The 24255-nt window shown below is 41.7% G+C and overlaps 1 protein-coding gene across 5 annotated transcripts in view; it reads right to left on the reverse strand.

Annotated features, from left to right (window-relative positions):
• DUSP22 (dual specificity phosphatase 22) overlaps nucleotides 1-24255 on the reverse strand; it is a 71999-nt gene that overhangs the window by 4274 nt on the left and 43470 nt on the right. For 2 of the 5 annotated variants that reach the window (XM_040460636.1, XM_040460632.1), the window contains 4 exons: nucleotides 20223-20272; nucleotides 10147-10221; nucleotides 6911-7082; nucleotides 5336-6469 (listed from right to left, as the gene is read on the reverse strand). In XM_040460636.1, the coding sequence (XP_040316570.1) occupies nucleotides 6287-6469; nucleotides 6911-7082; nucleotides 10147-10221; nucleotides 20223-20272 (480 nt within the window). In that variant the 3' untranslated portion in view covers nucleotides 5336-6286. Of the gene's footprint in view, nucleotides 1-4368; nucleotides 4629-5335; nucleotides 6470-6910; nucleotides 7083-10146; nucleotides 10222-20222; nucleotides 20273-24255 lie in introns of those variants that run through there. The other 3 variants (XM_040460634.1, XM_040460633.1, XM_040460635.1) reach the window with 3 other exon arrangements.

The raw sequence follows: 24255 nt of genomic DNA on the forward strand, positions 1-24255 counted from the left end.
AAGCTTAAGGAAAATTAACTGCAAATTACTAACTCTTGATCAACAGTTTGCATAAGATATCCAGAGTCAAAATAAACCCAAACTTGCAGATGTTCAAAAACGTACTGGCAATTCTTTCCCCAGATGGAAAGAGACACAGACACAGTACTTGTAACCTTTAGTCAGATGCTTATTAGGTGGTTAAGCCTAAGCTGCAAAATAGATACTAATTTTGATTACTAATTTTGGTACTGGCTTAACTAATTATGTACTGTTATTGCAGTGACAGGTCTCAAGATCTATAGCAGGGGTAGGAAAATAAGAGCAAAGTGTCAAGATCTCTCTGCATGATGAAATGTGGCCATTGTGTTATATGAATCCAAGTCCATGATGGTCTTGATGAGCCCAAGGTTTAAGGAGACCCTACTAAATCCTAAGGGAATGACTGACATGCTCAAGCCTTCAGTTACAAATCAAAGGCAGCTTTTTTTTTTTCTTCTCAGTTTCTCCCTTTCTCTGGGCAATAAAAAGGAAAGGGAAGAGGAACTTCCCTCTGAAGTCTTGGTGATTTCTTGTTAAGTACATATATAAATATAAGCGTGTTGAAAGCACATTCTTAATAAAATTATTAATAACTTAGGGCCAGGATGGGAGGAGTCATCTAGTGTGGGATCACAGGGTTTTGAATTTTAGTGTGTTCCCTATTTTTATGACTAGATACTGGTGCAAAGAGCAGCCCTTTGTGACCAGCTCTGGTTGTGCAACATGAGCTCTGACATTTCCCTGGGTGTTCCAGGTACCTGCCATCTAGGGTACCCGAGTTCAAGGTACCTTTGTTGTTGTACGCAAGACTCTCCTGAAAGTTAAAGATTTCTCTAAAAACTAAAAACCAAAAAAACACAGGTGTATGTGCACACACATATGCACACAAATCACCAGAATTTATAGGCTGTCTCTGTGCATGAGTAACACAAAGAAGCCCCAGAAGTTGGAAATGGGGTTCCCTGCTGAGACAGAAACTAGAAAGAACAAGCACCTAAAAAATAAAAAAGCCACTAGTGGGAACTCATCTTCACAGAAAAGCATAAATGCTTTTGAAGACACACAAGAATACCCAAGGTTAATGAAGGTGCTCTAAAAAACATGATTTAAACCTTGGGGGAAAAAAAAAAGTATATAAACTGGGTAGTCTGCTAGACCCTGGAAAAGTGACTTCAGGAAGCAAAGCAGGAGCCTGGCAGAAACACCACTCAAGCATGTTATGGGAAAAGCACTCCAATCATGGGGGATGCCAGATCAGGATTACTCCCTGCACACCACTAAGGCTCTTAGCTCCATGTCCATCTCACAAGACAATGCCTAGTGACTAATTTGGCTTCCCTCACAAATCTTGATAATGAAAGAGATAGTCTAGTGAATAAAATTGGTTTTCATAAAGCTACTTTATTTTTCATGATAAATTATGAAACTGGACATTTGAATTCCACATTAATTGTCATGAGTCTATTCCAGGGAGTCTGTCCTGTGTACACGGATAAACTTGAGGCCCTAATCTGCAAAGCTGGGATGACTGCCTTTGGAGGTCCTAGGTCTGGCAGCCCCCTTAAATCTAACCTTGACATTTCAGATCCTACAAACAATCATCATGGGGAAGGAGGATACTGGTACAAAGAACCACTGTGTTGGAAGATTCCGGAGTGGCAAGGCCACAAAACCCATAGTCCTCCATGTTCATCCCAATACTAAGAGCATTTGCTCCTCCCTCCCCAACGTCCCTCAATCCCAAATCTATTTGCCTCCTTTGTCCCTTTTCATCTCTACCACCATGACCCTGTTCAGGGCACTAGTTTCAATCACCTGGATGACATAACAGCTGCCCCCTGACTGCCACCCTCCGCCTTAATTCTCCACCTACACACCAACCATGGTTCCTGCTTGCTCCAGCACATTCAATGAGCCCCCACCCATTATACCCATTATATCTGCATAATGGTACTCATGCTGCTCATGAGGTTCCAAGCTCAAGAATCAGTCTGTGGAAAGCTGGCAGGGCACCTGACCTCTGAGGTTGATCAGCTCCAAGGGCTGGTATAAGAAGTAAACCAGTTATTATACAACAGACACTAAGCAATGGTATCACCTTGGCCAGCTGAGTCTTTGCTTGTGTGTGCAGCTTTGTCTGTACCACTTACCACCAATGCCCACCCCTTGGTTCTTGCTTTAGTTTACACAATGACTTGGGGTCACCCCAGTGCACTGTGTTCCCTCATGCCACCAACTTAACATGCATGCTGAGCCTGGGCCTGGACTCCCTTTCCTCCCACTATGCCCAGCTAATTCTAGCACTTAAGCTTCAAGTCTCAAATTAGGTATCACTTTTCCCAAGATACCTTCCCTGAACACTGCCTAACTCACCCCAAAACTGGAATGGTGTTTCTCTTTCCCTTTCCCACACATTTTGGGAGCACCTATACTAGTCCTTAGGACTTACTCTGTAATTGTCAATTTTCCTGTCAACACCATTAATGGGGATCAAAACAAACTCTCCAGGGAGAAAAGGGGAGAAGCAAATAGAGGTTCTGGCTTCAGTAGCCATGCAGCTTTGCTACAGGGGTGCTTGTTCTCCCTTAGCCCTCATTAGAGGCTCACAAACTTCTAAGTGCAAAGCCCAGAGGTGGCTCAGCCCCTCCCTCTCACTTTACCCACTGATTTGGGATCAAAAGATCCAGATTCAGGCAAAGAAGCACTAACATTTTCACTTTCCAGTGTATTTCTTAGCCTCTTTGAGACTCAAATGAATAACCCTGACTGTGGGTTTATAAAGCTTTGCAGTGATACTTTGTAACCCACAGAACACCAATTATTAGATGATTATTGTTGGTGCCAGATCTCATCCTATAGCAAGAAGAAGTGGACAGGAAAGGATGTCAGGCTGCAAGGGGTGGGTGACCCTATTGGATTGGGGCCATTGCCAGCAAACCTGTTTTCCTAATTCTGCTGCCTCATGTCCTACACACAGAACAGAGGTCTTCCTGAGGCTCTGTGTTCAGCCTTGGCCATTTTCCCTGAGCTTTCCAGAGACAAGGCTCTGGCATATCCTCACAAGTGGGAAGTGGAAACATCTTGGGGCTTTTAAGTATGACACATGGGAGTACTCAAAGGTTCCTACAACTAGATTACCTGTACTACATTCAGGCAGGCCTGCTGAGTCAGAATAAGCATTTTAATGACCCAAACTGATCACTGTGTATCATCTCACACCCATCAGGGGCTGTTGCCAGTACAGAGGGTCCTCTTCATCCCAACACACAGCTCCCAGCCCCTTTCCTGAGCCCCTCCCTGGTTGAAGCAGAAACTCAGAACACAGGTCAAGCCTGCCACCTACAGTTAAAGGGTCCAGGTACATCAGCTCCTGTGTTCACCTGCCCTTAGTTCAAGCCAACCCTATCCTTAGACTAAAAAGTCAAATTTCCTTCCTTCTCCCCTGGATTTAGAAATGGAAAATTTAGGAAATTGACTTAAATTGCTCTTTAGGCCAGTGTGTGTTTCTTCAAATTAAAAGCTGAATACGGAATCAGAATAAACTGCATTCAACAATGTGCAGCAAATGATCATGGAGTACCTGGGCTGCACACCCCTGAGATAAGTGCAATAATTCCAGGGGTGCCAAATATTCAGTTCTCACACGTGTGCAAACAAACTATAAGTCCAATTTATGAATTTCTTTCTGTTCACATTGAAGATCAATTTTTCTCTCATGGTGAAATTAATTTACTTTTCATTGCCTCTGCAATTAAACCAGCATTACTGGTATGAGAGCAGGCTCCAATCCTGTATCATGACCCTCATAGGCAGAAACACATACAGTGTCCACCCCTCACCTCAGGAAGAATGCATTGCCCATGAAGTTAAATGCTAGGTTGCCTTTTGTTAACAAAAATGTGTAGCTCTTGGTAAATTCCACCATGGAGAAGGCAAACCATGGGTGAAACACACACCAAGAGATATGTCCCAAGCTGGGGAATTGAAGAACATATGGGCAGAGTTTACACAGCGTAATTCTCATGAGAAGCAATCATGATTACTAAATAGTAACCAAAGCAGTGCAGCAGGGCTCTTCAGATTGCTTAAACATGGGGCGCCTGGGTGGCTCAGTCGGTTGAGTGTCCAACTTTGCTCAGGTCATGATCTCACAGCTCATGAGTTTGAGCCCCGCATCAGGCTCTGTGCTGACAGCTCGGAGCCTGGAGCCTGCTTCAGATTCTGCGTCTCCCTCTCTCTCTGCCCCTAACCCACTCGCATTCTGTCTCCATCTCTATCAAAAATAAACAAACATTTAAAAAAATTGCTTAAACATCAAAGTTAAGGTTAAAGAAATTGATGCAGCAGTGGAATTAAGGTAAAAATATTTTCTCTTGCTAAAAGAGTACCCTTAGTTCTCAACATATATCACCACCATCGCACATGTAGTCAATTTAAAATGAAAAACAAGTTTACAAATCACTTCTGGATACTTAAAAATAAACTCTAGGTTGCTTTTCTTTTTGGCAGCACCAGCCTTAAGCTCTGTGGCTTTGCAATATTTCAGAAACTTCAGGTACATTACAGTCTTCTGAGAAAGGCCCAGTACTTCAGAATTCTTGGAGTGGCTGTGGAGAAAGAATATTACTGGCAACAAATATTAAAGCAACATTTTAAGACCTATAAGAATACATTTAGATGTTCATAAATGTACACACATATTTAAGGATTCCAGCTGATATCCTAAATATTATTTCTGTGAACATATTCACATTTCTTTTTGGTTTAAGAAAAAAAAATGTACCTTATAGACAAATTATTTCAGCTGTAGATGGAAAAGTCCATGGCCACGCTTCCCTTTCCCAGTGTATATCAGGGGCCTATGTGGGTGTGTAGAGTTTTCTCTGGTCCCCAAAGAGCTCACCTGTGACATACCTTCTATATGCACAGGAAAACTGCTCTTCTTATTCAGGGGCTCTTTTGTTGGTAGAATTTGGAGAAACTGGGTTGCAACATCTTTTCTGGGAGAGGCCAAGCATACTTTTTCATTCTTGTGGCTTTGTGTGTTTAAACAATTTGAGGTGGTATAAAAGACTGAACCACGAGATTGCTCGCAGCATTCCAAGATTCCTGCTGCGCCACGCTGCAAACTGCAGACATTCTCCAGGCCTGCTGGCCTCGGCCTGAATGTGAAATTTTACCCACTAGAAAGCATCATTGGAGCTCCAGTCAAAAATTTTAAATAGCCCATTGATACTGATGCTTTTGTACTTTGGCTTCAAAAGCAATCATGACCAAACATTTTCAACTATGAGTTGATTACAGTAACGAAAACACCTTTTCAAAAAACATTTAATGAGGTAGCTGAGGTCGAATATCAAATCCACAGCATACACAAAAGTGCATAATAAGTGCTCAGGCATTTTAAAATGTATTTTTAAATGCAAACTTGCTACAGTGCCTAATAAATGCTCTTCCCAATTCCTGAAGATGCATGCAAATGTTGCAAAGAGGCCCTTGCAGAGTGCTAACAGCAAGAGAACAAGAGGTTGAGAGCAAGTGAAGCTGGACAGGAGTAGAAAGGAAGGGCGCTCTGGGCATACAGCCTGGGTTGAAGTGGTTGGTCTCCCCATGGAACTTAAATATAGTCAGTGCCACCAAGAACAAACACTAAGTAGAACTCAGGGATATGATGGGCTGAGAAGGGGGTCTTGACTTGAGGTGGTAGGAGCCACAGCCTGGGACACTTTCACTGAAAGATTGAGGCAATGCTCAGAGCACCCCTTCTCTGTCTTCCAGGGCCCCTGGAACAACACTCAGGAGGGAGTCTGGACTCCTGCTGCTTTCACCATGACCACCCTGGATTCTGTTTGCTCACAGCCACAGGCTGCTTCCGGCTGACAAGCTTTTAAAATGTTAACTTCAAATGACTTCCATGTGGAGTCTTGGAAAAAGGAAGGGTGGTGATACCAAGGCTGTCAGCATGGATTTTGTTACTGTTGCTGCAATATGAACATTCATGCTCACGGGCACACATGCACACTTGCCTGCACACAGGTGCACACATGAGTTGGTACGGGGCAGTCAAGCAGACTCCCCAAGCTCAGGCAGGGCAGAAGTTGGCTGAGTGAAAGGGCCTGGGGTGGGTTCATGGAGAAGAAGCCTGGATCCACCTTCGCCACCCTCCCTCTCCTGTCCTCCATGGGGGCAGTCAGTATTCCAGGGCACCCAGCAGAAATGCACTGAAGACAAGGGATGGAAAGGCAGGCACCAGATCACTCTGTTATTAGGTCTCCGTCGTATAGTTGCTGTAGGCCAGAGGAGGCAGGGTCTGAAAGCTGCTCCACCGCCTCGTACCAGGCTGGGACTCCACACGCCCTTGCTCTTTATATTTACCCAGAATGTTTTTGGCTTCTTCTGCATCCCGCAAAGGGCTCTCTCCATATTCTTCCTTCAGCCACTGTCGGTACTGGAGAAGTTAAAAAAACCAAAATGTCACACACACACCTGCATTCACATAGATTTTACCCATTACTTAACGGTACAGATTTTGCCACATATAAACAAGGAATAAATAGGCATTGGGTAATCATGGGTCTGTGGTTGGCCAGCCAGTGTCAAGCATGAGAAATAACTGCTTCTTCCAGATTGTGGCCTGAGGACATGAAAGCAAGCCAAACCAAGAAAATGGTACTTGACCCAAAGGGAGATAAACAGAAGCTAATACTGGGTCTGATGGTAAAATATATGTTCTAAGCTGAGGACTTTAATGGGGATGCAGGTGGGGCATTCTTGGACTAGATGTCTTCTGTGGGCCTTTCTAACTCCAACCTCCATGATGTACAGAAAGATTGTGGCATCTTCCCAGGGGCTGCTGTTTACATCACCAAAGTCTCCTGAACATGGTTACCTGGTGGACTTCATGCTTCTCAAACTCCTGGAGCTGTCTCTGGAAGCCCAGGTTGGGGTTGGCACAGGACCTCCCTGCACGCACAGTGTGCAGGGCATCCTCCCAGCCAAAGTCGGTGACAGTCATGATGTATGCGATCACCAGAGTCACGCTCCTGGAGACGCCAGCCAGGCTGTAGGGCCAAAAGAACTCACATGGGCAAAGGGTTTCAGTCCAGAAGTCTATCCTATGATTCACTGAGAGCAGGAGATTCTGTGGATCTCGTTTGAGAAAGTCATCCTGCCTTGGATTATGAGTGGACACCAAGCCAGTATGAAATTATTCAGAAACATATAAGCTTCTACTTTATTATACGCTTCTACTTTATTATACAGTAGAATCTCAGGCATTCAGTATCTGTGTTAGCCTCATTTTTTTGTAGATTTCCTACTGGCTATGGTTTCGGACACTTCAGTTTTATGATTTTCTATGTTTCCTAGCCCCTCTTCACATATTCCCCATTTCCCAGGACAGAAAAAAAAAACTAACCAAAGCACATTACAGGAACTTGAAGGGTCTTGGATCTATGCAATAAATCTATTCATAAACTGCAGCAGTTTAGAAGACTTCATTTTTTTTTAAGTCTGGTTTTCTTAGATAAATGAAAACTAAATCTATAACTGAAAAACCCATTAAATACAGAAGCTCTTAGGAAATATTTATTCTTCTTGACATAACTAAGCAGAGTACAAGAGAGGACACATTCCATGTGCTCTGGGATGTATGGGTCAAGAACGGTTAATTATATCAGGCAGACTGAGTAAGGGACCAATTTTAAATGCATATGCAAATTAAGGTGGTCACAGAAGGCTGTGCTGCATCAGATTTAGAGTGTTCTAGCAACGGTTTAATATGGGGAAGTTTAGAAAATTTCTCATTTTTAGAAAAGCCTATCTTCAGATTTATACAACCATATGAAATACAAATTCCTAGAATATCATATCTACATATATTCAAATGATGATGATGATGATGATGATGATAATAATAATAATAATAATAATAATAAAACAATGACTCTCAAGTAGTGGCTCTTTCTTAGGGCTTTATTTCAGAAATACTGAGAGCTTTTAAAAAAATACATCCTCTTGGGGTACAAACCTAGAGATTCTAATTCAGCCATAGAAGCACAGGCACAAGATTTCAGAACTCCCCTTATATGGTCCCAACTGCACTCCTCAAAGTGCTTTTAATCAAATGTAGATTACCATTACAAAACCCACAATGTGTTACATGTCCTACTCTTTTTAAAAGTAAAAAAGGTAAATCACACAATTTCAAGAACTGCATACAACTGCAGAATGCTGTTTTTTTCTAAAGCAATCAAATGATCTACTATCCCTGCTCTCCTATTATGGGTTACAGGTCCTTTGAACAGTTTAGTTTTCATTGATGGCTCTCCTGGATATCAAGCAATGGATCTCCTTGGTCAAGACAAGTTTATCACCAATCTCAGCAGCAATGCAGCCCAGGAGACATCACTTCACATTTCCAAAGAGCTTTCACTGCAACAGCAACTTCTTTGGGGAAACTCAAAGGACTGTTAAGCTTTTTAAAAATATCTATATTTTACAATATAATATTGTCTCTTTTTTAAAAAACTGTGTATAGTTGACATACAATGTTACATTAATTCCAGGTGATTCTACAAGTTTTACATTATGCCGTGCTCACCACAAGTGTAGCTCCCATCTGTCACCATTCAATGCTAATACCATTGACTATATTCCCTACGCTGTACCTTTTATACCCATGACTTATTCATTCCAAAACTGGAACCTTGTATCTCCTACTCCCCTTCACCCATTTTGCCCATCCTCCTACCTCCTCCCCTCCAGCAACCATCAGTTTGTTCTCTGTATTTACAGGTCTGGTTCTGCCTTTTGTTTGTTTTTTGTTTGTTCATTCATGTGTTTTGTTTTTTAGATTCCACATATAAGTAAAATCTTATGGTATTTGCTTCCTCTGACATATTTCACTTAGCATAATACCCTCTAGATCTATCCATGTTGCTGTAAATAGCAAGATCTTATCTTTTTCTGTGGCTGAAGAGTATTCAATATGGAGCCTCATTCAATATAAAGAGGGAAATGCTCAGCCTGCACTTTTTTTTTTTTCATTCTTTTTTTTTTTTTTTTTATATATGAAATTTATTGTCAAATTGGTTTCCATACAACACCCAGTGCTCATCCCAAAAGGTGCCCTCCTCAATACCCATCACCCACCCTCTCCTCCCTCCCACCCCCCATCAACCCTCAGTTTGCTCTCAGTTCTCAACAGTCTCTTATGCTTTGTCAGCCTGCACTTTAATGAACAGCAGAGTTCCAGCTCTAGGATGTTGCCTACTGGTTCCTTTGACATATTAGTTATGTGATTAGTATGAATACTAGTGGTAACAAGCATTTCATAATATATATAATTGTCAAATCACTACATTGTACACCTGAAACTAATGTCAACTATATTTAAATTAAAAATAAAAAAATAAAATATGAGAGCCAACACTCACTGAGAGCTTACCATGTGCCAGGTACAGTGCTAAGAACTTTATGTACATTGTCCTTGGATTATGTGCGTTTTAACAGCTTTCTCTGCAGTGTGTACGTACTCGTGTATGTATATACATATCTGCACAAAGTATAGCTGAATGCGGTAGAGAGCTATATATAAACTATTTATTTCTAAGAATCTATTCAGATCTTTTCAAAGTACTAAGCTAAACATACATAAAAGCCCCAATCTGCATATGTAGAAGAAATGGTTATTTTGGTGTTACACTAATACAATGCTAAACACCCACATATGTGATCAAAACTCTCCAGAAAGAAACGGTGTTTTGGAAGGTCACTGAAGTTTCAGGGATGAGCCCACAAAATCTGTACCCTCCACAGGAGGCTGTTTTGAGGGAATGATAGACATAGGCTAGAAAAGAGTTTTCTGTTGTCCAGTAACCTTGACAGTCACTACAGAAATCCTACTGTGAAAATGAAAATAAAAAAAAACATAGGGTTCTCTGTCATCAAAAACTAATGATGACTAACAAATGGCAGGGGTCAGATGGGGTGTATGTTCAAGATTCAGATGGTAGATGAACTATTAAGAGCTGAAATAATTAATCACACACAGAAAAACACTTGACAGAAATCAGGTTGAGAAGAAATGCTAAGCTATTATTAATTAGGTAGAGGCATACATACCAGTGTACAAGACAACCCTCACCCCTGAGTCGGCACTCGTGAATGAATTTAATACTTTCTTTGAAATGTCTTGTCCTGTAGGGGGAGAAAAAAAGAGAGAAGTGACATCTCTCTACTTTACTCAACATATGATGAAAAGAAAAAATCCATCTGAGGTTTCTTGAAAAGGTCTCAGAGTCCCACAGCTTCAAAACCGTGGTCACATTGTCTGGGTCTGGAGCTGCCTCAGCTTTAGAACCTTTCATACACAATGCTGAGGCTTGGGAAGGGCTGCCCATCTTCTGGGATTTTCAGAATTTCTCTGCAAGGAATCCCTGAAACACACAGTTGCCGCTCACCAGTACGTGTGTGTGTGTGTGTGTGTGTGTGTGTGTGTGTGTGTGTGTGTGTGTGGGGGGGGTGGGGGGGGGGGCGCTTCTGCCTATCCCATTGGTCATTGGTGCCCCTGAATGCTCAGGACCATAGCAGTGACACCACACTGATGATCTGCACACCAGTTGTGCACATTCACAGATGTTCAGGTGAAGAAGGTGTCCTTATCATGCAGGCTTCCCAGTTTTAAAAGGTAGTTTACGGCGCCTGGGTGGCTCAGTCGGTTAAGCGGCCGACTTCGGCTCAGGTCATGATCTTGCGGTCCATGAGTTCCAGCCCCGCGTCGGGCTCTGTGCTGACAGCTCAGAGCCTGGAGCCTATTTCAGATTCTGTGTCTCCCTCTCTCTGACCCTCCCCCGTTCATGCTCTGTCTCTCTCTGTCTCAAAAATAAATAAACATTAAAAAATAAATAAATAGGGGCGCCTGGGTGGCTTGGTGGGTTAAGCGTCCGACTTCGGCTCAGGTCATGATCTCACGGTCGGTGAGTTCGAGCCCTGCGTCGGGCTCCGTGCTGACAGCTCAGAGCCTGGGGCCTGTTTTGAATTCTGTGTCTCCCTCTCTCTCTGACCCCCCCCCGTTCATGCTCTGTCTCTCTCTGTCTCAAAAATAAATAAACGTTAAAAAAAAAAAAATTAAATAAATAAATAAATAAAAGGTAGTTTACTTCTGGGGCACCTGGGTGGCTCAGTCAGTTGAGCGTCTGACTTTGGCTCAGGTCATGATCTCATAGTTTATGAGTTCAAGCCCCAAGTCGGGCTCCGTGCTGACAGCTCAAAGCCTGGAGCCTGCTTTGGATTCTATCTCCCTCTCTCTCTGCCCCTCCCTCACTCATGCTCTGTATCTCTGTCTCAAAAATAAAAATGAACATTAAAAAAAAGTAGTTTACTTCTGATGATTTGAAAAGTTAATCATATTCTCCCATATTGGTCTCCCTTGACTTTGGTAGGTCCTGTCAGCATGTCACCAGAGAGCTGTGGGAAAATGGTAAGTGCAGCTTCAATCCCTGCTCAGTGGCTTACTGGCTGTGTGACCTTGGGAGAGTCACTTAGTTTCCCTCAACCTCACTTAAAAAGTGGGAGTAATGTCTTACAGGGTGGAATGAGGTAATATATGCCAATATGCTTTGCAAACCATAAAGTCCTATATTAATGATGAAACCATGATCCTTATTTCTTCTGATCCTTAGCTTTTTAAAAACCCTTTCTCCTACATATGTGTGGCAGCACCAACCACTTAGAGCACATTCTGGACTGCCTAGTGGGTTAACTATAAATATTCCAAGGGAACCTACAGAGCACATGCTTTTTGAGGTCTTCTACATTTGAATGACTTGTAAGGCAGTAAAACACCTGAAGTTGCCCATGGAATAAATTCATCTTCTTTTAAACACCAACTGAGTGCTATTTCCCAGGAACTGTGCTGCAGGAGATTCAGAGAAGAATGAGATGTAGTTTCTAACTACATAAGCTAGGTCCATTGTTCTATGAAGGATGACAAGACAAATGAATGTAAAAAGACTGGCAAATTCAGGTGTGGCATAACAAACTCAGCCAGGTATCAAATGCAGAAGAAACTTAGCAACCTAAGTGTAGCTGCCCAGCTAGATTAAGACAGAGAAGCAATACAGGAAACTCAATGCACATGCATACTTGTACATATTCCACAACCCACCATAAGGCATGATGTCACTAAACATGGAAGGTCCTAGGTGTCTAACCCAAGGGCTCCATATTCTTACCTAAAATTTCTAATTACCAGAATATTGAAAGACATGCTTTTGCTAACATTCCCAGGCACAAATGCTCCCAGACATAAACTTATAAAATGACTCAAGACATTGCAACTCTACTTGCAAACACTGCTTAGTATAAAGCAGGCAAGAAAAGATTCCTGCTGTAATTCCTGAAATTTGAAGTGTCAACACTGAAACAGACCTCAGACAGGACCGTAAAGCAGAAGCCCACGGAAGCCAGGCAGTGTAGCAGAGTACACAGAAGGATGAAGGGATGCGGGCACTGTGATGTGACTGGCAGAATCCTGGCCCAAGGGCAAGGCACTGTAGGCAAGAGTGAAGGCTCGGTGCTGTTAGAGCTTCCCATCTCTCAAGCAAAAACAGTCTGCAGTGAAGTTTTCTGATTTTGAAGTATTAAAACTGTGGCAGACATCTTGAATCACTCTGATTTTGTTTGGGGCACTAGTTTGTCAGAATAGTCCATCCTACCTCTGACTCCAGCCATGGAGAACTAAAGAAAAGGTTGTGGGGTGAGGTGGGGACTTCTGGAAAAGTTTTCCCTTCCTGATGAAAGGGAAGCTATCTATCTCTGCCTCAGATTTCTGTTAGGAAACTAGAAGTGAGTGTCATGCTTACAGCTACATCAGCTGCTCTGTAACCACTGGTGATAAGCCCCTGGGGTGGAACGGCAGCAAGGATACAAAGAGGGACCTCAGGGATGCCCTGACCTGGGAGCAACCATCACCAGGTTTCTTGGTCAAGGCTTGAACTAAATTTCTTTATAACTTAAAACATTATCAATCAGACACTCTGCTACTTACAGCCAAATACAATCTACCTGGTATCAGCAACCAATTCAATAGTTTTAACAACACTGAGCCAACTCATCTGGCCTAGGAGCGGCTACAGGCTGCCCTTCTGCCATCTGCTTCATGGTTTGCGCAGTGCAGCCTGTCCTCCTCTGTAGGTCACTGCATGTGGCAGACACGCCAGAGGGTGGGGTGGGTCTGACTATAGATCCCAGGACCAGGACAGGCTGCCCAGAACCCAAGGCTCACCCCTGACTGCAGCCTGGCAGCTGAAGGGTGTGGCTAGAGGGCACACATATTTGTCCACTAGGTAGCCATGCTGGGATATCCAAGAGTTCTGAGAGTCCTCTCCATGCCTGCAGCCCATGCTCATGCCTGTTTATGGGTCTCTTTCTAATCGTGCAGAGCTGCATCTGAGATAAGAGAGGCAGAGAAGAATACAGTAATCAGTAAAGGAAAAATAAATCTAGAAATGAATGACAGTTGCCAGTTTAGTGAAGAAGTCACAGACTGCCCCAGAACACACTGCAAAGCCCGAGTGCCATGAAAGTTAACTATGCCACTCTAAGTGGGTAGGACTTAGTGTTTTACGAGAACACGGTCAGTGCTATGGAGCTCATCAAGAACTTGCAAAATTCAAGTGACAACAAATGAATCCCTTTACTGAAACCTGAAAGTGGGAACAACTGCTTATATCTGGCTTTTATACCTGCATGTCCCAAACCACATGCATGATGAAACCTGGGTCTTAAATATTGTGGGGTGTATCTGGGTTCTAAAGTCAGTTTTGCCTCTTCTCAGAATAAGAGTGTGGGGTGGAGTGGGGTCAGCAGGGTAACATGCAGACCTGTCAGAGCCCAGAGAGAGCACATGAAAGAGCTGTGGGGACAAGGAAGTCATGAGGAGGTGCTCCTACTCTGCTCCCTGCCAGCCCTTTTCTCTTAGTTCTAACTGCATCAATCTTAAGCCTAAGACAAACCCACAAACAGCACCTGTCCACCACTGAGTTGGAGCAAGGGCTGAGGAACCCCACAGCAGGCATCTGTGAGAGAGAGGGTGGCTCACAGCCCAGCCTGGGAGTGTAATGATGCTAGGGAAGGGAAGGCTTAAAGCCTCACCACAAAACTTGACTCATAAACACAATTAGGCAGGAGGCCACGCCAAGCAGACATTCCTAGAAATGCCTTTTCCAAGTAAAGCCAGGAGGCATGCGCATTCACTACTGCTTTGGTGTGTTGCAGGAGTGGGGGTTATTTCCAGGGAAGCTGATGACATAAGCTCTAGCACTGGTCATTAAACTCCCTCCTCCACAGCGGGAAATACCCACGACTCTGGCCCTTGTTGCCCAATTCTCTGATGTGAAGCAGAAGCACATATCTCAAGCACCATCCCAACACAGACTGTTTCAATGAACACAGGTTCCCTATTCCTGCTCTTCATTTTGTACCTTCACTTGCATACCCACACATGGAGTAAGTCTGTTGGAGGAAAGCCAGTGAGGCTCACTGACCTACATGTGTGTCACAAACTCATGTAACAGTGGTTGCTGCTGCCAATAATCTGAAGAGAACACCTTGGGTAGGGCAGAGGGGCAGGCCTTTGGTAGGCCCTCAGGGAGACATGTCCTCCATGAGCACTCAGCAAACAGCCCTGCAGCAGCCACTGTTGCCCTTCCTCCACTTCCTCAGTCTGTGCTGGCTGTCCTTCTTGAACAGCCTCCTCTCTCTCTCTGTCCAGAGGCCAAAAACCAGGATCAGCCAGGTTTTCCTGACCTTCAGAGAGTACACAAAAAGACTGGTGGATGGGATCTAGCAAAACTACACCACATGATGATCATCTTTTGAGGCTGAACAATGTGTGCTCACTCCAACACTGCAAGATTTTAAGGCTGTGATCCCCATTGTGGGATCTGAGGCAGCTCTGTCCTGCTGAAGACTCTGCTTATATGAGCAGGAGCTCAAGGGAGCTGGGCTCACTCCAAAGCCAGCAGTATCAGACTAGGCTGTATTGACAGCAAAGCCATGCGACCGAGGACACTTTTCCTTCCCATATATGTATATGTGTGTGTACACGTCTGTACATGTATGTTGTATATGAAAGCAAAAGAGGAAAAAAAAACAGGAAAGGCAAGCACTCTTAGATTTTTTTTTCCTGGAAAAGGAATACTTAAAAAGATAAAGCAAAAAGTAAATGGGTGGAATGTTCTATCTGAGTGAGCCGGTGCTCTGGAAGGTGAGCTCAGATAGGAGAGCTGTTTCCTCCTGGGGCAGAATCCATGTAGGCCCCCTCAGCTGGAACACTCTCACCCCACCCAGAAGCAAGCAGGAAGGAACATTCTCCACCAGTACAGACACTGGCAGAGCTGCTCTATCAGTGCACAGCATTTAACACATACAACTAACTCATATTTACATCAATGATTCCCCAACTTTTATATTTCCTGCACTTAAACATTTTTTTAATTGGGGGGGGGATTTTTATCATGCTTTTCATTTTGCTACATAAGGTCATTTTAAAAACAAAACAAAAACCTCTCTACCATCTACTATAACATCATTTCACAAAGAATAATTGAACACTAGAAAAACTAGGAGAAGAAAGTTTAAGACTAAAATACAGTTAAGTTCAATAAGTGAAGTCTTATAAAAAAAAACTCAATATCCATTTTCTGTGTATTTCTCATTCCTATGGGCTGCAAAGTCCTCAGGAGTCATGTGTGAGCATGTGTGTGTGTGTATGTGTGTGTGCACATGTATGCTCAAGTATGTATGCATCTGTCTGGAAACAGAACCACAGCACTCCAAGGGCCCACCTAGCTTTGATTTTGCAAAACTTTTTTAATAATTAAAACAAAGAAAAACTATAAGAGGACGAAAGAGTTGGATGTACAGAAGACATCAGCTAAATTAAAGAAAACATACACAAAAAGGGAGGTAGAATAAGGCAAGGAAGTTTTACTGGTACTTTAAATATAAGCTTTCTGTATTGCTAATTACCTCTTCTCCCCACAAAAACCTCAAGAAAGTTAGAGACCTGCTCGATACTCAAACCACTGAATGTCACAAAAGTTCTACTGCAATGATGCAATGCCACCAACTCCACAGCACAGACCAAACTCTCCTGTACTTGACATTAGAAGATTTAAAAAAAGTATTCCCTTAACAATATCTAAATAAAAAATACCAATTTAATAAATATTAAAATAAGAATGAATAAATGATCTACCATATATCCAATAATTCACTCTCGAAATACATTAATACTCCTTACTTGGATAGCAAATATAATCTTATTTCTGGAATAGCTTACAGTTCATAAAAAATACTTTCACTTATCTAACCTAATACTACAAGAATTGTGTGAAATAGGTATTTTACAGATGAGAAGTGAGGTTAAAGTGACTTGCATAAGAAAGTACACAGAGAAAGCAAAAGCAAGTATTTCTAAAAGCCTCAATTCACCACCCACCCCACATCAGCCACTCAGAGATCATGTAGTGTATGCATGTGATATAAGCTCTAGGATGCCTCTAATTGTGACAAATCATGCAAAACACCCCAGCCTGGGTCTGTGGGGGGGTATTACAACTATGAGAACTTGAACTTTCACATTTCCTGACTTTGAAAGGCAAGGTGGTTAGGGAACTGAGGTAAAATTTTAATGTGTTAATGTTATCTTAACCAGGTTTCTGCATTTTAAGTTCCTGGAAGATCAGAGGGGGAGTTTGTGAGGATTAAAGCCAAGACAGAAAATTGACCTTTCTGGGCAGCTTACAACCACTGAATGCCAAGTGAAAGCAGTTAGTTTCAAAAGGTCACAAACCTCTTACTAAGCATAATTAGCAAGAAGAATTCCTGTTGGTATAGGGGTTTGTGGGGTAATATTTAGGATATAAAACTTTAAATTACATCTAAAGTTAAACAATTTAAAAAATATGTAGGTTCAAAACAGTAAGCGATACAGTTTTCTAGAATTTATTTTGTCATTAAATATAAGACTTTTCAGGCATCAGTAATTAAAAGTGGCTAGACTAAAGAACTACTAGTTATAATTGTCTGAGTTAGCCAGAGCATATTTTCCAAGTGATGGACATGATTTCTCTTGCTTTTGTTAACCAGAGTATTTATCTCCTATCTGCATTGGTTGAGGGTACAGAAAGTGAAGGTTCACTATCAGCTATATGTTCCTAATATTTGGTGACCACAGGCTACCTGAAGTGAACAGGCCACATAAAAAGTCAAGTATTCCATTTGCCAATGGTTAATAGTCTAATTATATCATGAAAGCATGCTTGCTGTTAAAACGTATGTTATGCTTCCAAAGAAACATGTGTAACACGGAAAGAGAAACTCCAGCTATTTCATAGGCTGTCTCTTAACATACACAGTAAACTCAAATTACAAACTTAACTCCACAATTTCCATGTAACTTCAGTAGAGCAAGAAATATTTATAAACTCATGGACATTGATGTGCCCAACGTCTTACTTATGCATAAGATTTGCAATTACTAATGGATTAAAAATAAAAGTTTTCCCAAAGAATCACATAAATGCCTATGAACATAACTGTTAACAGGCAAGTGCCAGCTTTTCTGCCTTTTGATGAGTTATGGCCTTAACTTTCTTTTCCAACTGAAACAGAGGTTGTACAGCTGTAGGACTTCCCTCAACATAGCAGCAATGGCACGTCCTCTTGAAGTTATTCTGTCATTAGCCCCAAACATGGATGCTATGGTAACTACCTATTGAAACCTGGTGTCCCACCTACACTTTCACCAAGATGTAAGGAAAGAGTTAAAAAGGCAAATCACACAGCTTAACAAGACCTCTGCACATATTTGGGACAGGAGAGAACAAATTCAAATCTTACAGGTTAGTCCTTTGGACCCAAGGTAACTGTGTTTGGGCTGGTTTTGCCAGAAGACCTGAACTAACCCATGAGACCCTGGAACTTGGAGAAGCTGCTGCTACATTTTCTATCACTCTGGTCTTTCCATGTAAGCATATCTTCCAAATCTCCCACTAAAGTGGGTCTCCTGAACACCAAAACTTGTTATTTCAATTATCTTCTTTTATAACTCTCAAGATATATGAATACACTTTTAAGAGAGTAAAAGTGTATTCTTATTCTCAAAAGTGCTTAGAGTTCATAGAGAAGACTTTCATACATGTGATCTGATCTCCAAAAATCCTCAAGGCAGGTATTTTTTACATGAGGGAACTGAAGTTCAGATGGGTTTAAATGACTTGCCCAAGGTAGATACAACTAGTTTTAAATTTAAGATATCTAACATCAAGGTCTACTGCTTACTTGTCTATATAGTGCAGGACTGCTCAATGCTCAATCTTCGTTTGGTAAGTCAGTTATTGTCCTGGACATCAAGCACAATGCTTGGCTCCTAGCAAAGCTGAAATGTCCTGAGGGCAATCAAGTACAGGTGGCCACCTTACCTCACAACAAATGCCCAGGATGTGTTATAATCTGATTCCTCCAAAGAGTCATATTGCCAATCAGGTATTGACAAGTTCAGCAGTATATTAGAATCTCAGTTTGAGATAAGAACAAAGCAACCATTTTAAAAATAGCCACCAAAACATGGGCAGAAGATTGCTGTGGTCTCCAGAGAAAGGCAGTGGCTCACTTCCTTCCGTATACACCATGCCCTTCCAACCACTTCTGTTTCTTGACACGACTAGTAACCAAGGAAGTTCTCTGGTGCTTCTTCTCCTCCTAGACCCAAGCTACTACTGTTTTCCTAGTGATCCTAGTAAAATCTTTCCTCCGTCATCCTCAGCCTTAAAGACTGACTTTTTCTGTGAAATATGGAGAGTTAGTGTAAAAAAAAAAAAAAAAGGCCTTATGCAGAACATATTTGTCCCTGCTTCAAATCTACCCTTGCCCTTTTCTCATCTAATCATATGCCGCCTATCCCCTGTCCTATACCACCCCCCACCCTTCCCTACATCAATCCATCTGACTCTAGCTCCATTTTTTTTTCAAACAGGTAGATCTCACAAAATTATTGCGTAACCTGGGATTTCACTGCTCTCTAGCAATCAAAAATCAAGATTTGCGAATGTTCCAGTATTTGATAGCTTTCAGAGAAGATGAACAATTGGGATACTGAACATAAGATTATATGGTCTGTAATTCCAATATGCAGGATTTGTAGGCAATAGAGCTTAAGAATCACAAAGGATGAATCCCAACAAGCCTGTGGGCTCCCAAATTCACAAACATCACCATAGCTTGTAACTTTCCAGATAAGATGCAGTAACCTGTAATTCTAGCATGGTTGCGTTTGACCTGCAATGTAAGCACAAGGCCAGCCTTGGAAGCAGGGGCTGGTATCTACTGGAGGCAATGAGTGGTTAAGTACTTTATTTCTGCCCCAGTGTCTGAGCCTGCAAGGTTCAAATCCATGTTTCAGTAAAATTTTACTCCATATCATGGTCTTCTTTAAGTTTATTTATTTATTTTGAGAGTGAGAAAGAGAGTGAGAAAGAGAGAGAGAAAGAGAGAGAGAAAGAGAGAGAGAGAGAGAGAGGGCGGGAGAGAGGGAGGGAGGGAGGGAGGGAGACGGGGCATAGAGAGAGAGAGGGTGCATGAGAATCCCAAGCAGGCTCTGCTTGGGACTCAATCTCACAAACCATGAGACAATGACCTGAGCCAAAACCAAGAGTCAGATGCTTAACTGACTGAGCCACCCAGGTGCCCCTCTTTTTTACTCTTTTTAATTTGACTCCTAGAAAATTTAACATTACCTGCACAGCTTACATTTGTGGTCCACATTCTATTTCTATTGGACAGTGCTGCTTTTAGACAAAACCCAATAGCTTCCTTAAGGGTTTACTTCTAGAGAAGAGATGAACATGCTCAAGGTTTGGTTTAAGGCATCCTTTTTAAAAATTAGGCTCTTATAGACATCCCATCAGTGTTGTGTAGTTGAAGCACTGGCAAACAAGAAGCGTGCCTCCAGCTGCAGCTCTGCCTAACTTGGCAGCACAGACCTCCTATGGGCCTTGTTACCTCCCCTGCAGGGCAGCAGCTGCGCAAGGCATGAAGCATCCCATTGGCTCCAACAATTTCACAGTCCTTTACTTTACTGTCCTTTATTTGTTTTTAATATCTCCAAAAAATATAGGAAAAAACCAACTTACAGGTTTTGAGATGGCGAATCCGCTGCTGGAATGCACAGGTATTTAACTCCCTGTAGAATGATATAAAAAACTTAAGTAAAAAGACGATACTTAGTGGAGAAAAATATTTAAAGGAACTATTTACTCAGGTCAAAAAATAAAAAGTAAAAAGGAGAAGTTTTTCACTCATCTTTTGTTGCCAAGGAACCAGGGAAAAACTCTTTAATTAAGGTTCCTGGTTATTTTCCGTGACCATACATACAAATATTTATGCTCTAGTTTGCAAACAGCTTGTAGGTTTAGACAGGGTTTATCAAAAAAGTGAAATAATTGAGGGCTTCCCAGTAAGTGTCAACAAGTTTCAAAACTATGATTTCAAATGCTTGTTTACATATTTAGCATTTTTAAAATCTATTTCATTTAAGACCTTGAGTGGCCAAAAAAGAAGCACTGTTAGTAAAAACTTTAACATGCTAAGTAAAAATTGTAATGTTATGTTACAGAGTTTTCTATATCATATTTTAGTAACCAGAGAGTTACAATTTCACTGATGCATTAGTAGGAACTTTACACATGCAAAATATTTTGATATATTTTGCTTGCTTTTCAAAAGAGTAAAAGTTTATGTACCAAACTAATACATTTTTAATTTTTTTTTCAACGTTTATTTATTTTTGGGACAGAGAGAGACAGAGCATGAATGGGGGAGGGGCAGAGAGAGAGGGAGACACAGAATCGGAAACAGGCTCCAGGCTCTGAGCCATCAGCCCAGAGCCCGACGGGGCTCGAACTCACGAACCGCGAGATCGTGACCTGGCTGAAGTCGGACGCTTAACCGACTGCGCCACCCAGGCGCCCCATACATTTTTTAAAAAGAATGGCCCCTGGGGTGCTTGGGTGGCTCAGTTGTAAATGTTCAACTTTAGCTCAGGTCATGATCTTGCAGTCTGTGAGTTTGAGCCCCACGTTGGGCTCTGTGCTGACAGCTCAGAGTCTGGAGACTGCTTTGGATTCTGTGTCCCCACCTCTCTCTGCCCCTCCCCCACTCGTGCTCTATCTGGCTCTGTCTCTCAAAAATGAATAAATGTTAAAAAAATTTAAAAAAAAAGAAAAGAATGGCCCAATTTGAAAAAAACAAAAAACAAAAACTTCACATAGGTCTCCATAAAAATCTATTAAAAATGTCTGTGTGACCCAAAAAATAATCCAGTGAAGAAATGGGCAGAAAACATGAATAGACACTTCTCTAAAGAAGATATCCAGATGGCCAACAGGCACATGAAAAGATGCTCAACATTGCTCCTCATCAGGGAAATACAAAATCAAAACCACACTCAGATATCACTTCATGCCATTCAGAGTGGCCAAAATGAACAAATCAGGAGACTATAGATGCTGGAGAGGATGTGGAGAAACAGAACCCTCTTGCACTGTTGGTGGGAATGCAAACTGGTGCAGCCACTCTGGAAAACAGTGTGGAGGTTCCTCAAAAAATTAAAAGTGGACCTACCCTATGACCCAGCAGTAGCACTGCTAGTAATTTACCCAAGGGATACAGGAATACTGATGCATAGGGGCACTTGTACCCCAATGTTTATAGCAGCACTCTCAACAATAGCCAAATTATGGAAAAAGCCTAAATGTCCATCAACTGATGAATGGATAAAGAAATTGTGGTTTATATACACAATGGAGTACTACATGGCAATGAGAAAGAATGAAATATGGCCCTTTGTAGCAACGTGGATGGAACTAGAGAGTGTGATGCTAAGTGAAATAAGCCATACAGAGAAAGACAGATACCATATGTTTTCACTCTTATGTGGATCCTGAGAAACTTAACAGAAACCCATGGGGGAAGGGAAGGAAAAAAAAAAAAAAAAAGAGGTTAGAGTTGGGGAGAGAGCCAAAGCATAAGAGACTCCTAAAAACTGAGAACAATCTGAGGGTTGATGGGTGGTGGGAGGGAGGGGAGGGTAGGTGATGGGCATTGAAGAGGGCATCTTTTGGGATGAGCACTGGGTGTTGTATGGAAACTAATTTGACAATAAATTTCATATATTAAAAAAAATAAAAAATAATGAGGAAGAGGGAAAGTCTGTCTTTAGTGTGAAATAAAGATCTGAAATGGATTATATGAGTAAAAAAAATGTCTGTGTAAATTCATGCTACAAAAACTCAAGCTAAATTTGTTTTATTAAAAACCTAGTTGTTTCTTCTTCAGGGGGATTTATAGTTCCAAAGGTCTTCAATGTCAAGTAAAAGTACAAAATCTAGAAATCTCAGCAACTTCTTCAAAAGAATATGGCTCTGTGAGGACTTAAATGAATGATTTGTAAACCCTTCCTCCTTTGATAGCCTAATCTGATGGGATCTTGCCATGTCAAGGATAATAAATAGGAGAAGAAACACATCAAACACTAGAAAAATAACCAACCTAAGAGAGTAAATGAAGGAGAAATATGTAGAATCATGATATAGACTACCAAAAGTCCCTCAGCAAATAAAGCCATAAAGGAACTTGTCTTCTAGAGTTGCATTTTTTTTTGCAGTTGATCATAAAATTTTACTGTTAATTCATATTATGAGGCATTTCTGTGTTGTATTTGCTAATGTAGTCTTATAAGGAACATCTAAATTTGCAGCCGCCCCAAACCCTTCCAGACTTCCACATTTCAATACTTCCCAACACTGTGAATCCCACTATTCCAATACAGAATCCACATAAATTATGTTTCTCAATCTCCTTTGCTATTAGGGTGTAGACTCTGGATTTAGTTGCATCACCTGACACACCTACTTGAAGTGGATTTGGAAACAGGACATGGGAAGAATTAGATGGGTAAAGAGCACCTGCTTGGCAGGTGCAGGTGGCAGCAGAGGCAGGTGGTACTGGGGGTGGGTGGGGAGACGTGGCAGCAGATCTTACTGGGCCAGTTGTGTGATGTGGTCTGAGTGTTGTTCCTTTAACTTCAGCTGAAAGCCTGTTTCTCCAGCTCTTCTGAGGAGACCATAAGCTCTCAACAACTTCTTAATAAACCCCTTCCTGCTTAAACTGGTTCAGAGTAGAATCAGCTGTCTGTAACTAAGACCTGAGCCCTAAAATTCCCCTCCCTGTCTCCCACTATTATAAGAAGTCAGAAAAACCTTTTTTTCCTGTTTAATTCATATACACATTCATGTTTTTCCATCTTTGAGTCAATCATTACATCTTCCAACAAAGACTCTTAAATAAGATGAGTTTTACCACTGTTAATACATATGAGAACACTTCAGCATGAGACCAAACACACTCAAACATGTCAAGGGTAAAGTTTAAGGATCAGCGCTAGAAGATAGTGAAGCAGCAGTTTCTCCCTCATTTAACTTTTGCTTTGTTTGTTATCCCTAATTGCCTCCTTTTGTCTCTATCCTCATTTTTCCCTGGACTCTGGGCACTGTGCTCTGCTGGAAATATTAAGGCAGTTGTTTGAAGTTCTAAAGCACCTCCAAACCCAAAGAGGTATTAAAGAAGTGATTTAAAAGGCAAAAATGGAAAAGGAAATGATACTGTAAAAATAAGTGATTTCACTCCTTCCCTCCATCAAGGTCAAACAAGCTTATTAGTATAGATACACATGCTGGTCATTTCATACACCCGTCATTGAAATGACTCATTTACTTTTTTCTTTTACTCTTAAGTGAGAGTTAGCCATGGATCAGGCCCAGAAGCTTATGAAATTCTTTCCTCCCACACACTTCCTCCAACCTCTTTCAGACCAATACTTCCAGAGGGATGTGAAGGATTTTCAGGTTTCCATGCTCCCTTCCACTGTGATTGTCATAGCCTGAGTACCTTCAATCAATCAAGGATGCTGAGGTGGATTCCTTCTAACATAAGATATAAAAATGCCTGTCACACATGCTGGCAGCCACTTAATTCTAACAGAATCTAAAATCAGCCCAGCCCATATGATGGGAGGAAAGAAAAAAAAAAATAAAGAGAATGGACAGAAGAGGAGGTTAAATAGGACTTAGCTTATTAAAAGCATTTACTATAAATGCCAACATCAGT

The sequence above is a fragment of the Herpailurus yagouaroundi genome, unplaced genomic scaffold, assembly GCF_014898765.1.
Source record: "Herpailurus yagouaroundi ecotype Mexico unplaced genomic scaffold, PumYag 250, whole genome shotgun sequence".
In the NCBI taxonomy this organism is placed as follows: domain Eukaryota; kingdom Metazoa; phylum Chordata; class Mammalia; order Carnivora; family Felidae; genus Herpailurus; species Herpailurus yagouaroundi.